The sequence below is a fragment of the Sphaerodactylus townsendi genome, linkage group LG07, assembly GCF_021028975.2.
Source record: "Sphaerodactylus townsendi isolate TG3544 linkage group LG07, MPM_Stown_v2.3, whole genome shotgun sequence".
NCBI lineage: Eukaryota > Metazoa > Chordata > Lepidosauria > Squamata > Sphaerodactylidae > Sphaerodactylus > Sphaerodactylus townsendi.
This window is the reverse complement of record NC_059431.1, coordinates 125987384-126003870: the sequence shown is the minus strand read 5'-3', so window position 1 is coordinate 126003870 and position 16487 is coordinate 125987384. Positions and strand designations below refer to the sequence as shown.

Genomic DNA, 16487 nt, shown 5'->3' with positions numbered 1-16487 from the left:
TGCCCATGCTCCAAGGCACTCTCCCATGTTTCTTCCCTCCTCGGCAGACCATTTGCCAAGATGATAACCAAATTCTGTCATTCATAATGTTTACAGCAGCTGAAGAGCAGGAAAGCCACTCAGAGACACAACATGTTCAGTTGTCTTATCCCCCACAGGTTCCTACTGTACATGTCTTTGTCTATGACATGATTCACAAGGTAGGTATCCAACCACAGAAGCGAAGACCTGCTAGCATCAGTGGGAGAAAGCCGTGTCTATTAGACTCACAGTTGAAGTATGTTTACATTGGCTGTGTTTAAAACTGGAAACTGTGATAAATACACACCAAGCCAAACACTTAGTGTACCCAGATATCCAGTTGTACAGTTTTATAAGAAATAAAACTTTAAAAAGTGCTAGGCCTAGGAAACAGGTGCCACGACTGGTTCACAAAAGGCAAACCACAGTCTGAAGCAAACTTAAAATCAAGGGGCTTATGTTAGTTTCTTCTTAGGTTAAACAATCACAACAAAACTGGATTTTCTAGTACACAGCGAGGGATGGGAATTCCCTAGAAACCACTAGTTGGTCAAAAAACATCAGCACACAGATGCATTTATTACATGCAAAGTTAAATAAACTGACAATGGTAGCCCATTTGTTGGTATTTCAGACAAGTGTGCTTAATACACAATAAAACAATAATTTGCAAAGTTTTGGAACACAAGCAAGGAATCCCTATAATAACATCAGATTTTTACCTTTGAGAAGTATCCAACTAAGTGGCACCCTTTCGCATCATTCTTTGTGAGAACGTAGAAAAGGAATGGCTCAACATCGTAATATAAAGTTTTGTGGTCCAGAAAGAGCTTTGCAAGCAGGCAAAGGTTTTGGCAATAAATTTTGCTCATGTTCCCATCAACCTACAAAGGGAGGCGGAGAGATTTTCAACATTACTACTTGGATATAGGAAGGAAAAGGCACAAAATCCTCCACAGTCTGCTCAAAAGCCTTCAAAAAGAATCTTCACACTTAGCACAATTTACAGTTACATTTTTTAAAAAATGTATTCCCCTCCCCACCCACACAAACAATTATGTGAACATATTATTAAGGTGGTTGAACTACTGACATGCTTATATTCGAGGAGGACGGATAGTGAATATTTATTACATTTTATCCCACCCTTTCCCCACAAAGCTAAGAACAGGCAGGCAGGCAGCTTTATTATGTGGTCAGCAGACATTTCAGCGTAACATCTATTAAAATGAAAGACAGAAATTGTATGCTTCATTAACAAGGTTCTTTCAACGTCCGGGACATAGCATCAATGGCTACATTCAAACGGATAGCCACTTTTCAGTGATAGGTACACTCTCCGCAGCAAAATAGCTGTTCCACTGAATGGCCAGGAGCTCAGAACGGTGGATTCCATTTCCCTCCCTTTGATTCTCACAACAATCCTAAGAGCTAATGTAAGATTATTCCATCCTTAGCTAAACTTACAGAAGCAAAGATTGTCCCTGAGACAAAAGTTTATTGCACAAACTGATCTGCACTAGCCAGAGACGAACTTCGTTTTGCCCTGCGTGATACAACAACATGATATGCATTCACCAAAACAGTCAACCCTTGCCTCTGTTTGAAAGAAGTTACCTTGTCTAAGGAGGCCCGGGTCACACTGGTGACAAAAGTCACCCTTTTCCCATCTTTGGTAGGCCAGGCAGGCCATGACCCCCTGTTTGTCCCGGGTGGGCCTGGCCACAGTGATCCATGCGATGGTCACCCCCAGGTTAGATTACTGTAACTCACTCTACACAGACCGGCCTTTGAGACTGACCTGAAAATTAAGTTTGATCCAGAATGCAGGGGTGAGACTCCTCACCCAGACACCAGAGAGGGAGCACAGACCAACTGTATTCCCCCAACTGCACTGGCTACCTGTTGAATTCCAGATCCTGTCCAAAGAGTTGGTTCTAACTTTAAGGCTCTGAGCTGCCTGGGACTCTCATATCTTCAGAACTGCGTCTCCTCATATCGCCCATGGAGTCCTCCTTGCTTCTCCGAAACTAATTTGCTGGTGGTCCCTGCCTCAAAGGATATCCTGTTGGCCTCAACCACAACCAGGGCTTTTTCTGCCCTGGCTCCAGCCTGGTGGAACTCTCATCAGCTGACGCCAGGGCCTCGCGGGACCGTGAACAGTTCTGCAAGACAGAGATGTTTCACTGGGCTTTTGGTTGAGGCCATCTTGTGATTGGCATACACCATCTGAAATGGCAGGCCTCTCCTACCTATATTTAGATCTACATTCACATATCTACCGGTATTTGTCAGCGTCAGCACCATCGGCCCCCTCCTGGCCTCCTTTCTTCCCCACCACAATAAATAAGAACAGAGTGTGGTGGGATACAGATGCTTACAGAGGTGGGATCCAGCCGGTTCTCACCAGTTCCCGAGAGTGGGTTACTAATTATTTGTGTGTGCCGAGAGGGGGTTACTAATTGGGTCCGCTTTCGCCCTCGCCTCCCTGAGAGGCATACTGCCTTTGAATGTGAAGGTTCCATATAGCAATTGCGACTAATAATGTAACTCCCTGAGCTGGGTTAATCCCTTCCAGGTACTGCAATTCATTGATTCTCAGCCTTTCATACCTTTTGTCTCATCAGTCTCTATCAAAGAACCTGTGTGTTTTACCATTGCTGTGTTCAGATTTGTGAGTTGGGGTATTTTCTATAATGTGATGATGATTTAGAAATGACCTGGTGCAAAAAAATTTTTTGGGGTCGTGGTGGGGTGGCTGCCCATGGAGGGGGGGGGCATCCAACTCAGGTTTTGCCCAGGGCTCAGGTTTGCCTAGGTATGCCTCTTCCCCCTTTGCTGAGGGGGGGCTGGCGAGGGAACCTGTTACTAACATTTTTGGATCCCACCACTGGACGCTTAGGTTTGCGTTTGTTAATCGGCAGCCTTCTACACAAGACTTTATATAGGAACAGTTGACTTATTTTATACTGTGATGTTTTAATTTGATGTATTTGATATTGTATTGGATTTCAACTCTGATTATACCGTATATACTCATGTATAAGTTGAGTTTTTCAGCACATTTTTTTGTGCTGAAAAAGCCCCCCTTGACTTATACACGAGTCAGTTGTATTTTAAAAAATATTTTAGGGTTTTTACTTTGTTGGCCGCCAGGGGGCACAGTTTTTAGGCTAGCAGCAGCAAAATGTCAGGGTATCATCAGGTGACACTCCTGATGATACCAGCCAAGTTTGGTAAAGTTTGGTTCAGGGGGTCCAAAGTTATGGACCCCCAAAGGAGGTGCCCCCATTCCCCATTGTTTCCAATGGGAGCTAATAGTAGATGGGGCTACATTTTGAGGGTCCATAACTTTGGACCCGCTGCACCAAACTTCACCAAACCTGGGTGGTATCATCAGGAGGGTCTCCTAAAGATACTCTGAAATGTTGGTACTGCTAAAATGACACCTGCCATGTGCAATTTTAAAAAATATGTACACTAAAAATAGTGAACTATTCTTTTAAAAAGCAGGGTAGTTTTGAGTCACAGTGAACAGGCATGTTCATTCCAGTTTATATTGTAAGATCCATTGTTTACAACCCTTCCTTACAAAAAAGCTAAGGTTTTTGTACTTTTAAAGTTATTGCTGATACCATATTGTTCTTGTTGACCCTCTTTTCCACTTACAGAGCCAGTTTACTGTTTTCTTTGAAATAAATATTCAAAAACATTTAACCTACTGATGCCTCAATTAATGTAATTTTATTGGTATCTGTTTTTAGTTTTGAAATTTACCAGTAGCTGCTGCATTTCCCACCCTCGACTTATACGCGAGTCAATAAGTTTTTCCCAGTTTTTTGTGGTAAAATGAGGTGCCTCGACTTATATGCGGCTCGACTTATACACGAGTATATACGGTAAGCTGCTCTGAGCCCAACCTCAGCCAGGAATTATGTAGGGTTCAAATGTAATAAAATAAAATAAATAAAACTTAAAAAACTTAAACTTAAAAAAAAAACAGCTTTGAGGACAAAACCATATTTTCCATATGTAAATGACATCAGAATGGTGAGGAATGACTGTTTTCTCTGCCAGCAGCCTGCATGACAGCTAATGTGACATTTGACATGAAGCTCAGGGCCAGGAAAATATCTGCTGTATTTCAAACTGCAGGAAAATATCTGCTGTATTTCAAATATAACGTAACTTAAATACAAAGGCCTGAGCCAGGGGCACAGCAAGGGGAAATGGTGCCCAGGGCATGCGTGAGCCCTGCACCCCTCCCATGCCCCCACCACGCCATGCACTCAGGGCATCCAGCCCCCCCCCCCCCCCGGCCCCGTTGACGCTACATCATGGCATGAACACTTGCCAGAGCAGGCTGGGGCAGTAACAAGGGACATATGGGTTGCAGCCTATGAAAGGAAAGCCTGAGAAAATGTGAATGCGTGTGCACACAGACAATATATTAATCTCCTTTATGTTGAAAAGGGAATGCCTGCATATTCTTTCGTAGGCATGCGTCAGGCTATGCATTATATCGTGTGCTTCCCAGTTCTCTTGGTTGCTGCTCATTTTGAGTTTCTTTAAAATATCGACACCCAACCATTCTGCTAGAAAACTTCCAAGCATTTGAAACAAAAGCCAAACCCAAAATCACCGATCAAGCACTCAGCAACAGGCGGTGCTAAGTTGATACACGCAGAGCCTCATCAACATGGCAACAGCCACAGAGCAACAGTTGATATAGATCAGTGTTTCCCAACCTTTTCGAGGTCAGGGTACCCTTGACCTCACTCTTCATATCTCACGGTACCCCTGCCGCCACCCTCCACCTTCCCCTCCCATTGCCCCTGCTTGCCACATCCCCCACCTTCCCCTCCCAGGGTGAAGGGAATTACTGGGGGTGGTGGCGGCTGCTGACCTTGTGGCAGGCCCTGCCCCATGGGCCAGCTCCATGTCCTTGCTGGCGCCGGTGGGAGACACCACAAAAATGAGGGGGGGGGGGCGGTAGTGTAGGTACCCCTGGGACATGACCACAGAACCCTGGTTGAGAATGGCTGATATAGATGCTTGATCTGAAATTATTACTTTGAAGAAACCACAGAAAGGTTCTAAACACTCCCCAATTTCAGTTTGGGTTGTATTCTTCCGAGTCTTCTAATATATTTGCCTACACTCTGCTTGAGGAAATGAGGAAGCAGAACTAGTTTTGACATTTGCCAATTTAAAGTTTCAATTGATTTTTCAAAATCCAAAGATGCCGTCTAGGTCACGTGGTTTATATATTTCAGCTCTTTCAATACCATATTTGGCTGTAAGAGAAATCCTGGAAGGAAAGAGGAAAATGCTGACAGATGATATAATCGTTTTACAGAGGAAGAGGCTGAAGATTAATTTCTTCATCAGACTGAAGAGGGGGGGAGGGAGGGGGTCCAAAGCAGATGTTTGCACTCTTCTCTGGGAAACGCTCGATGCAATAAAACATCTCCTCTTTCACCTGTCAAGGATTTGCACAGGAAGAGATGTGTTAGAAAATATGAGTTCTTTGCATCACTCTTATTCATTGGCGGGGTGGGGGGGCCGGGGGGAGGAAGGCAAAACATAAAGATAGTTTCCAGGAAAGAACTGGGGCCCACCAATCTACGTTCTTCTTAATGAGATTGGGATAAATCATATCGATACCTAGAGCTTTCCCAGTTTCAATTAATTTCCGCATCTCTGATATCAAAACAGGGGGTCAAATTGGCACAGTTTTCTTATCTTTACAATATACGGGCTCACTCTCCCCCATAGCATAAAGTTGTCCAAGGCCGATTACCCACTTTCTGAGTTCCCCGTTTTCACCCTGCTCTGGCGCAAAAAGCCATGTTAGAAGTGCTCTCACTTTCCCCGGGGAAAGCGAGAAGCACACGCAGGGCAAGAGGGAAGCGTGTCAGGACAAGAAATCTTGCCCTGATGCGCCTCCTCTCTTGGCGCGCCGCAAACAGGAAGTGAGTCAGGACCAAACCTCTTGCCCCTGGCACGCTTCCTGTCCCACCACGCGTCTCTGTGCCAGTAGGTAGCTGGCCTAAAATAATTTTCCCACACTTCTGGGGTAATTTCACAAATCAAAAAGACAGGAGATCTAATGAATGTATTTGAGGCCAATTTCCCAAATAGGAGGTGATTTTTCTCCTGTACTGCCTGATTTAACTGGGCTCGAGCCGTCTTTGAGGCGTCCTCCTTTTTCCCTCGAATCAACACTTTGTACTTTGTTTTTTTGTTTTAATTTCCGCTAACAGCTTATCCTCCATCTTACATCTGTATCTATGATACAAGTTTCTATAAGTTATTTTAGCATCGTTACATTGTTACTCATACCATGAATTTGTGCATCTATTGTTTTGGCTAGAAAGTTTGTCCTGCCAGTCAGCCATCACCGTATTTATCTCATTCATGCATTCGTTTCCCGTGCAAGCACTGGGTTATTACTGACCTACGTCAGGGATGATGCAACATCACGCCATTGACTAGACCAGGGGTCTGCAACCTGTGGCTCTCCAGATGTTCATGGACTACAATTCCCATCAGCCCCTGCCAGCATGGTCAATTGGCCATGCTGGCAGAGGCTGATGGGATTTGTAGTCCATGAACATCTGGAGAGCTGCAGGTTGCAGACCCCTGGACTAGACAAACCATATTTACAGCGTAGGTTGCCATAGGGCCTTCCCTCGTAGCCTAAACTTCACCCCCAGAAAACCGTGTACTCCGTTTACTAACCTTGGAAGGATGACTCGGCCTTGAGCTGGCTATTTGAACCTGACTTCCATCAGGATTGTTGGAAAAAGCAGGAGGAACACAAAATGCACAGGCTCCTCAGTGTGTTGTTAAGAATTCAACAAATGATAAATGCTAGACTCTGAAAAACGATAGCCTGTTCTCACTGACGGCCATTTCCCGTACTATGTTTTCCAATTAACGTTAACAGTCCAGCTACTTACAGGAGCGGCTGGTACCCCAGCACCCAATGAGGAAGCATTAAAAACCCAGAGAGCTCACGTTTCAACGAATGGCAATGCTCTAGCAATACGTACATTAGCCTTTATTGGCTTAATCAAACAACAAGTTTAAAATACAACTATAATAGGAGCAAAGACCAAGGAAGAACCATAATACATACATGCTATTACATACTCTCAACTATCTCCACAATAAAATGAGCAACCTCTTCACAAAAACCAGGGTCAGAGTTGTTCAACAGTAGGGATAATCTAATCAGATCTGGTAACTCAGATTGAAAAAGAGGGTATAAATTGGTACATTTGGATCTGATTTTAGCAAATCTGCTGCAGTGCAGAAGCTGGTGGCCCAGGGTTTCAGCCACGGTGGATTTGCAGCTGCATAACCTTGCAGATTTTTCCAGGTTGCTAAACCTACCATTTAGTAGGGCAGAGGGCATAACGTTGAACTGAGCTCTCCTTGATTGGAGGTTCATTAAAACATAAAGATAATAAATAGGCCATACGACTCTGCTCAAATGGAATTTAAAAAAATAGGGGAACAAGTTCGTTTGGCTGCTAGATGTAAATCTGCAAATTCCCGATCTAGAAGCCGGTCTTTAAGCATATTGAACGCTTCTGAGCAGGACATTAAATAGAGAGATTCAAGGGGCACATCGATAGATATGATCTTCCTCTCTATCAAAGAAAACCAGGGGTCAGCCTGTGTGTCCTGGAGTATCAGGGAGAAGAGAGTGTTCGGATGGAAGATAGTGAAGGCGGAGCCAAAATCTAAAGGCTCTGAGCCATGCTTTTAAGATATTTTGCCCCAATTCCAAGCACAAGGCTGTGTATGGAACACAGTTTGGAACTCCCATTATGTGATGACAAATTTTTGATTGAGGGACGTTCAAAACATGGTTCACGGCTTGAATCCAGATAGGGGCCCCATAAAGTAGTTGGGATTCAATCTTTGCATTAAAGATCCTCAACGCAGCAGGGATGAACGAATGCCCTCCGCTATAAAAGAAACGAAGGATTTCAGAGATGCTGGGGGAGGACAGAGGGAGAGCTGCCTTTTGACGACAGGTCCAGGAAAGATTATACAAGAAAATGATGCCGAGGTATTTGAAACGAGAAACCTGCTCTAGAGGAACGTTGTTTAGTTTCCAATAGTATTTTTTCAGGGATCTAGCAAAAACCATAATTTTGGTTTTCTGATAATTAATTGATAATTTATTAGAGTCGCAGTACTTGGAAAACTGTTTCATGAGCCGCCTCAGACCCACCCTGGAGCGTGAAAGCAGGACAGAATCATCAGCATAAAGCACAGGTGTCAAACTCGCAGCCCTCCAGATGTCACGGACTACAGCTCCCATCATCCCCTGCCAGCATGATGCTGGCAGGGGATGATGGGAACTGTAGTCCATGACATCTGGAGGGCCACGAGTTTGACAGCGATGGCATAAAGCAAAATTGGTAAGTAATGTGAAGACAGCTTGGGAGCATGAAAATTGGAACCTATCAGGAGTGGAGGGAGATCACACAGATGAAGATTGAAAAGAGTGGGGACCAACACGCATCCCTGTTCGACTCCTTTGGGAGCCTCAATAGAGTCCATAAGAAGGCCTTCCTGAGAACACTTAATGCGGCAGCTGGTGCCCGAGTAAATTTGCCTTATTAGGAAGAGACGTCTATCCTCAATTCCGTAGGTGGCAAGCTTAGCCCAGAGAAGATCTCTGGGGACTGTATCGAAGGCTGCCTTCAAATCAATGAAGGCAGCATAGAGTTTATCAGGTGGCTTGCTCGCATATTTGGAGGCTAGGTGGGCTAGAACTATCATGTGATCAAGCGGCAACTTCCCTTTGATGAAACCAATTTGTTCAAACCCAATTGTTTGCGTTTGTAGGGCCCATTTCTGAAGTTTCTGTAAAAGGAACATGCATAGATCTTCCCAATTACTAATAGCAAGCTGATGGGGCGGAAATTTGAGGGGTCAGAAATAACCCCCTTTTTATAGATGGGTTTGCTGTAGCAATACAGAGAAGGTCCTCATCACATTCGACCACTCCTCCTCCCATTCCCATTGGCAAAAGACTCAACAAATTAAGTTAGCTTCAGAGAGCTTCTGTGATCGTCTACAGAAGATCAGCTAGGTTCAAGTCTGGTACAATCTTAAGAGACTTGCAGAATTTCTGGGTTATGAGCTTTTGAGAGACAAAACTCCCTAAAGTTAAGCAGTACACGCTCAAGATGTAGAAATTATAATATTTTTTCCTCACAACATAAGAGTGTTCTCCTCTTATCTTTGTTAACAACGCTGTAGAAGATTCAGATAGCATTGTGCAGGGCCGGAGTGAGGGGGAACTGTGCCCGGGGCATGTGTGCGCCCCGCGCCCCTGCCATGCCCCTGGAACGCCCCCTCCACTCCCCCGCACTGGTGCGTGCCCGGTGCGTCGCACCCCCACCCCGCCCCCTTAGCACTACACCACTGGCATTGTGTGGTCACCGGAGAAACCAAGAGTGATGAATAAAATAGTCTATATGTCTAAAAAACTAATGGGCTGGGGGCTCCCAAAATTACAGGAATATTACGAGGCATTTCAAATAAAAAGTTTGATGGGAATTCAAATAGATAAAAGAGACAGATGGATGAAGTTCGAAAATGAAATAAACTTGAACACGGGTAGCTTTGGAATATATTCAAGTTGCTCAAAAATAGAAAGACAAAAATTAAAAGGCCCTAGAAAGGTGTTAATGGAAATCTGGGAGAAATGGAAGGGAAAATGGATGCCAGGGCTACTGGGTGCGGCACCACTCGCGAGCATGGTTGGACAGGAAGGAGCACAAGCAATAAGATCTCTACACAGACAAGGAATATACAAGGTAGCACAACTGTACAATGAAAGAGGAGAATTAATACCGTTTCCAAATTTTATAGAGAAAGGAGGTAAAGAAAACTGGTTACTATTAAGAGGAATCTGGGAAAAGATAAAAGCCTCCAGGAGGGAGGAAGAGTGTATAATGAAAAGCTGTATAAAAATATATGAGGAAAAGAAAGGACAAATATTAGGAGTTATATACAAAAACATGATAGAAGATCAAGAATTCATGATAAGAATCATAATGGAAAAAATGGCAACAAGATGGAGTGAAAGACATAGACCTTATTAAAAGGATTATAGATAATATGAATAAAATAAAAATAGATAAATATGCAGAACTAGAGAAGAAATTAATATTAAAATGGTATAGAACACTCTAAAACAGTTGGCATATATGATAAGTGGGCTCAGTCCGAAATGTTGGCATTGTGGAGAAAAAAATGCAATATATACCCATATGTGGCTAGAATGTATAGAAGTAAAAAATATGTGGGAAAATGTGATAAAATACATAGAAAAATATGTAAAGGTAAAATAAAGATAAATATAGATTTACTATTTATAGGTATAGTGGATTATACTATAATAGAACAAAGAAAAAGAAAACTTTTCAAATTCATGATTAGAGCGGTCCATGCAGTAATAGCATTGGGGTGGAAGGACAAAAAAATCTGGACAATGCAGAAATGGTTGGAATATGTATGGGAGCAAATACAATTAGAAATTTTCGACACAATGTCAAGAAATCAAATATGGCAAGAAAAACAAAAGGATATGAAGGAGATTTGGATGGAATTCAAAGACTGGCTAAACGAAATTGGAATTACAGAAGAAAATGGACAAGAAGATTGAAAAGAATGGACCTGCTGCTGCGCATCTAAAGAAGAGAAGAAGAAGGAGGGAGGGGGGAGAAAGGGGGAAAAATGATATGGAGGATGTATATAAAGTATACAATATAAATCTGTAATAATTCCGAAATATCAATAAAAATATTTAAAAAAAAAATGTGTGGTCACCGGGGCTTTTCAGCCCATCCTCTGTGCCAAGTCCCCCTCACCCCACCAGAATAGCCAGGTTCTTCTACAGCCATCCCCAGCCCCGGACATTAGGTGACCCACCATTTGGGAAACGCTGCTCTAATCCATACTGGAACCTCTAACAACACTTTTTTTTTTTTTTTGCAAATGTGTTCTAGACCCCAGAAAATTTTAGAAATTGTTTTCAGGAGAAGTACACAAAGGTTGGGAGACTGAAACCACTATGGCTTTTAAGAACCGACTGGGAGATTCTCAGTAGCAACAGAAAGAAAATACACAAGTAGAACAAACCATTTGAAGATGTGTTTCAGAATCACACAACACCCATAATTACCTGAATCACTGGCCGATTTCCCAAGGTCAATTAATCGCATGATACTCATGCGAAAGATCAAGGATTCAGGAAGAACTCCCCACTGCCTGATCGACGAACAAGGATTCATCCCGGTTCTGGCGCTCATTCTCCCCCTTATCCCGCGTCTTTGCCGAACCTGCTTGAAAGTACTACTTTTTCCAAAAAGCACGTCTTCGATCCAGTTTGGAGGGGAGGATTTTGGTTCAAATTCTAATTTTGGTTCAAATTTCCCGCCATGCTTCAAAGTACTACTTTTTCCAAAAAGCACGTCTTCGATCCAGTTTGGAGGGGAGGATTTTGGTTCAAATTCTAATTTTGGTTCAAATTTCCCACCATGGAGCGTGACACAAATGCCTTACGATCAATCAGTGCACAGCAGGATCACGCGGTGCGGTTCTCATGAGAGCACGATAACCAACCAGAAACTTGGGTGGGGGAGATCGAGCACATTTTTGCGGGGGGGGGGGGGGGGAGACATGGCACGACAGCCAACACGGCACGACAGCCAATCACAGCACGACAGCCAATCAGGAGAGACCCACCAAGCCAATCGCGTGGTAGTAGGGATTGTTACACTTCTTGAATCCAAGATAGGCCTAGATGTCTTCACTGGAAACATGCTGCGGTGGGGAGGTTGAAACCTCGATGAAAAGGTGCTGTTTATTTTCAAACTTGGTTTGATCTAGATTGAATTTCCCGGTGGGGATTCGGCCATTCCTTACTGTAGAGCACTCAGGCGCACAAGGTGTCGCTCGACAGGGCAAACCTGCAGAGGAACACTACCTTTTTGCTGTGGTCATGCCATTCATCCAGCATGCAACACTTACTGAGACAAATAACACGTTGCTTACCTCAAAAACTGAGAGGTCTCTCCTTCTGTAGATTTCACTGGCTGGAGGATGGAACCAGCCACACTTCTTTGAGTGTCTTAGCAAAATATTTTTACTTTTCATATATTTAAGACAGAACTCACAGAGGAAAAGCTTTGACAGTCTGTTGGAGTTTAAAAATCAAGGTAGTCAGTTTAAAAATCAAGGTAAGTCAGCATCGCTAACATTTCATGTATTGCAGTAAAACAAACTCAACATTTTCTCCAAATGTATTGTAAAGATAAAAGTTAAAATGTGCCTTGGTTAAGAACAGAGGTAACGGTATCGTTCTCAGTAACATGTTCATCTTTAAAAGGTCAGGGTCACATGGGTCCTGTCAAGGAAACGTGGGAATTTCAGATACCCCGCATCATAGCCAGGCAAATGCTTCCTGCTAACATGGCAACTTGGTTTTAATTGGAGATAGAAGAAGAAGAGTTTGGATTTAGACCCCACCTTTCTCTCCTGCAAGGAGACTCAAAGTGGCTTAGAAGCTCCGTTCCCTTCGTCTCTCCACAACAGACACCTTGTGAGTCTGGTGGGGCTGAGAGATAGATATTTATTACGGCCTTTAGGCCAGCCAATAGTTTAAAAACAGAATACATGTGAATACATAGCATTCCACTTATGCAAAAATATAATATAAATTGTAAATCCATTATAAAATCTATTGATAGATAACATTAACTTCAGGCATTATTACAGTCCTCGTCACACAGTGCAGCTCTTAATAAGGAACTACGCTTGTTGTGCACCAGTATACAAAATTTAGCTACCTTCTGTGAAATGGCGGAAACACGATCTTCTAATAGCATTCTTACAGAATTTGTATCTGAGTTATCTATGAATGGATGTACATGACGAGTTAACAATGGTTGGATCAACAGCTCCCTTTCACCTTCGTGTAACTTGCAATGCAGAAAGATATGTGGCACTGAGTCTACTTCCCCTGAGCCGCACACACAGGTTCTCCTGTGCCTTGGAATATTTTGGAATCGTCCCATCAGGTTAGCTGACGAGAAGGCATCAAAGCGAGCCCTAGAAAAAGCCCATCGGCTTCTTGCGGACGTTATATCGGATAGATGAGGTGCAGCTGAAATACCTATCCATGATTTTAGTAGGGTTGAGAGAGTTCTGAGAGGACTGTGACTGGTCCAAGGTTACCCAGCAGGATTACAGGAGTGCGAAACACATCTGGTTCACCAGATAAGCCTCTGCCACTCAGGCGGAGAGTGGGGAATCAAACCCGGTTCTCCAGATTAGAATCCACCTGCTCTACACCACGCTGGCTCTCAGAAATTGCTTTGATCAAGGAAGCACAACAATTGCACATGGCCCAACAAAATTGCATGTGACCTTCTCAAACCGTATTTATGAAAACCGTTTCCAGCCATCATCAATCCAGGACAGGGGAAAAAAAATCACCTCCATCATGTGTATATTTAATGCAAACTAAATATTGTAGTTATGGCTCTTTATTTTGAAAGATGATATGTAAAACTAAATGCAGCATACCACTAGTGCCTTAACAATGACTATGTTTATGTAACCCTGAATTTTCTTCCATTCCCTGAAAGGGCAATTAATTGAGAAGGAAGTAAAAGAGTATTTTCCTGTTTCCACTATAGATGTAGCTTATTCTTGCTCAAAATGCTGCCTTGGCCAGGATTCTTAAATGACTTCATCACTCGGACTTGATGTTGGTGTGACAAGCCAGTATCCAGACAGGGACTGACATTTTATGCCCCATGAATTTAGATAACTTACCGAGCAACCTTAAACTGGCTTCCACCATTCTAAGCCCTTTAGTAGCAACAACGCGGAACTCTTATTCCCTGTGCTCAGAAATACAGGTGTTGCCGTTGTCCTCTCCCAAGAGTCAAATACAAAGGCAAACAATGCAAGTCCAAATTCTTCGTCCCTAGTCTGTACCCACAATCTGATCCAGGGAACAGACCCTCCCTCCCCCCGTCTGAGCCTTTTTCTTGGTTTACAGTTCCAGAGTGGTGAGTGTTGAACCGTCTGGCCCTATATGTCCCATGTTGGTCTCTGCGCTCAGCAGAGGCCAATTTGCTGGTGATCCCCGCCCCCTCTATGATGCGGCTGGCCTCCACTATAGGGCCAGGGCGTTTACAGCCCTGGCCCCTGCCTGGTGGAATGCTCTCCCTCCAGCTGTCCGGGCCCTGCGGGACCTTAACGAATTCCACCGGGCCTTTGGAGAGTCCAGCTGCTGATAAGGTGCCCGGAAACAACTAAGGCCCGCTGTTCCCTCTTGGAGGAGTTTTTAATAGTTGGATGCCATCTGTATTTTAATTGGTTATAGAAATTGAACGCTGCTTTTAATTTTATATATGTTTTATGTATCCACTTGTACTGTTATTGTTGTAAACCGCCCTGAGCCCTCTGGGGGAGAGCGGTATAAAAGTGGATCAATCAATCAATCAATCAATCAATCAATCAATCAATCAATCAATCAATCAATCAATCAATCAATCAATCAATCAATAAAAGGCCTGCCAAAATTTTCACCTTGAACCCAAGTTTCCCCATGTCCATAAGCAACATTTCCAACTACTGCTCCCCTTTGATTCACACCGTGCAAATGGGCACTTCTGCTTCTGAATATTACATTGGTGTTCAAGTACGATGCTTCACTTAAATGACGACACCACCAACCCAATTACTTATAAATCACATCAAATTGACAATACAAAATTTCAGCAACCACAGGAAGACGGCTAAAAATTCCCTACCAGGACAGAATCTGTGAGTGCGGCATGAAGCAGACAGAATCTGTAACTCCTGTGCTTCTACGCTGCCCATTTTATAAGACCATCAGGTCCAACTTGTTGACCCTGCTACTTGTTAATAATGAAGGTCTATCAGACCAACAAAAAATTCTCATCTATTAAACAACTATTGTTGTGCTATCTCTGAAACGGTGGCTAAGTTCCTGTGTTATGTCATTAAATTACAACCATGATTGTAATTGCTCTACGATCACTATTAATGTTTATTATGCCAATAAAAGGTTTTTCTTTGATTTGAAATTTGATTTGAAATTTCAGCAAGGTTCAAAGTGTTCACAATTAGAATGCAATGAATTGGGGGGGAGGGGATTATCAAACCTGAGTCTCAGTGGCTCAGGATTTAAAGATATTTTGGCAAGGAAGACCTACTGTGATCCCTGCATGCAACTCAGAAGTATCATGACATACCTTTTCAAGGGGCAGCCTCAGCTCTCTGTGTTTACAATTTTACAGATGTAATGGCAGTTGAAGCTAGACACACACACACACCAATTTCTCAGCAAAACAATTTCTCAGCAAGGGGAGGGGGGGGGGGGTGTTGTAATTTAACATTCCAAGTATTGGCTCGAAAGGTTTTACAAGTAATAAAAACGATGACCACTTTGTGAACTGTGGAAGTTTTAATGAAATTTAATCTGTAATGAAAAGGATGGCAGTTTCTTTTTATTCTGCATATAAAATACAGGAATGGCCTTCTTACTTTGCATACTCCTGCGGGTAAGGTGACGAGTACCAGGTCTGGATTTCATATTTTCCAAATTCTATCACCGAAGGGTACCGGCCGTTTGTTTCACCACCATTGATACATCCGATCTTCTATTATTTACATAAGGAGGAGAAGGGGGGGGGGGAGATTTCTGTGAGTGCACAAAAGGATCACTTTTTGGACGTTGTTAGTTTTCTGAAAGCCACACATTATCTACTGAGAGAGGAATGAACAGCAGCAAAAGATGCCTCCTGTCTTCACACCATGAGAGGCACAAAATGTTCAGTCAAGTCCACAAAACAGCTCAGCTAAAAGCTGCAAACACGGACCCACCTGACAGGGCCCGAGCAACCAACCTCTCACTGGTCAAGATCAGTTTTCACTCCATTCTAACTCTTTTTTCAAGCTCACAATGGCCGTTGTGGCCCACAGCTCACTAGGACACATCCAGACTAAGTTTTTCTATTAGCCAAGGTGGAACAACCCCTGCAAATGCATTCCACAGATATTCACAAAACGTTGCTCCCAGGGGATAGAGGTCCCAAAGGCACAACATGGAAGAAGAAAGTCAAAATGGCCAATTTGGTTTGCATCCCACCAACTGACTTGGGATAAACAAGGCCATGGATAGGAAGCATCACATTGTCCAGAGATGGTTGAGATGGTTGTAACAATGAGGGAAGGTTATCTTAAAGCAGGGGTAGGGAACCTGCGGCTCGAGAGCCGCATGCGGCTCTTCTGCCCTTGCACTGCGGCTCCATGAGCCGAGCTGCCGGCTTCATCCTTGCCTGCCCTGCAAGCAGCAGGGCGGGCGCACCAACTGCCCGCGGACGGCTGGGCTG

At 43.5% G+C, this 16487-nt stretch overlaps 1 protein-coding gene across 5 annotated transcripts in view; it reads right to left on the bottom strand.

The window, feature by feature from the left end:
* Nucleotides 1-731: 731 nt before the first annotated feature.
* The window catches only part of KAT6B (lysine acetyltransferase 6B), a 96928-nt gene continuing 81172 nt past the window's right edge, over nt 732-16487 (bottom strand). For all 5 annotated transcript variants that reach the window (XM_048504608.1, XM_048504610.1, XM_048504607.1 and 2 more), the window contains exons 9-11: nt 15640-15755; nt 12112-12253; nt 732-905 (exon numbers count right to left, since the gene is read on the bottom strand). In XM_048504608.1, the coding sequence (XP_048360565.1) occupies nt 732-905; nt 12112-12253; nt 15640-15755 (432 nt within the window). The remainder of the gene's footprint in view (nt 906-12111; nt 12254-15639; nt 15756-16487) is intronic.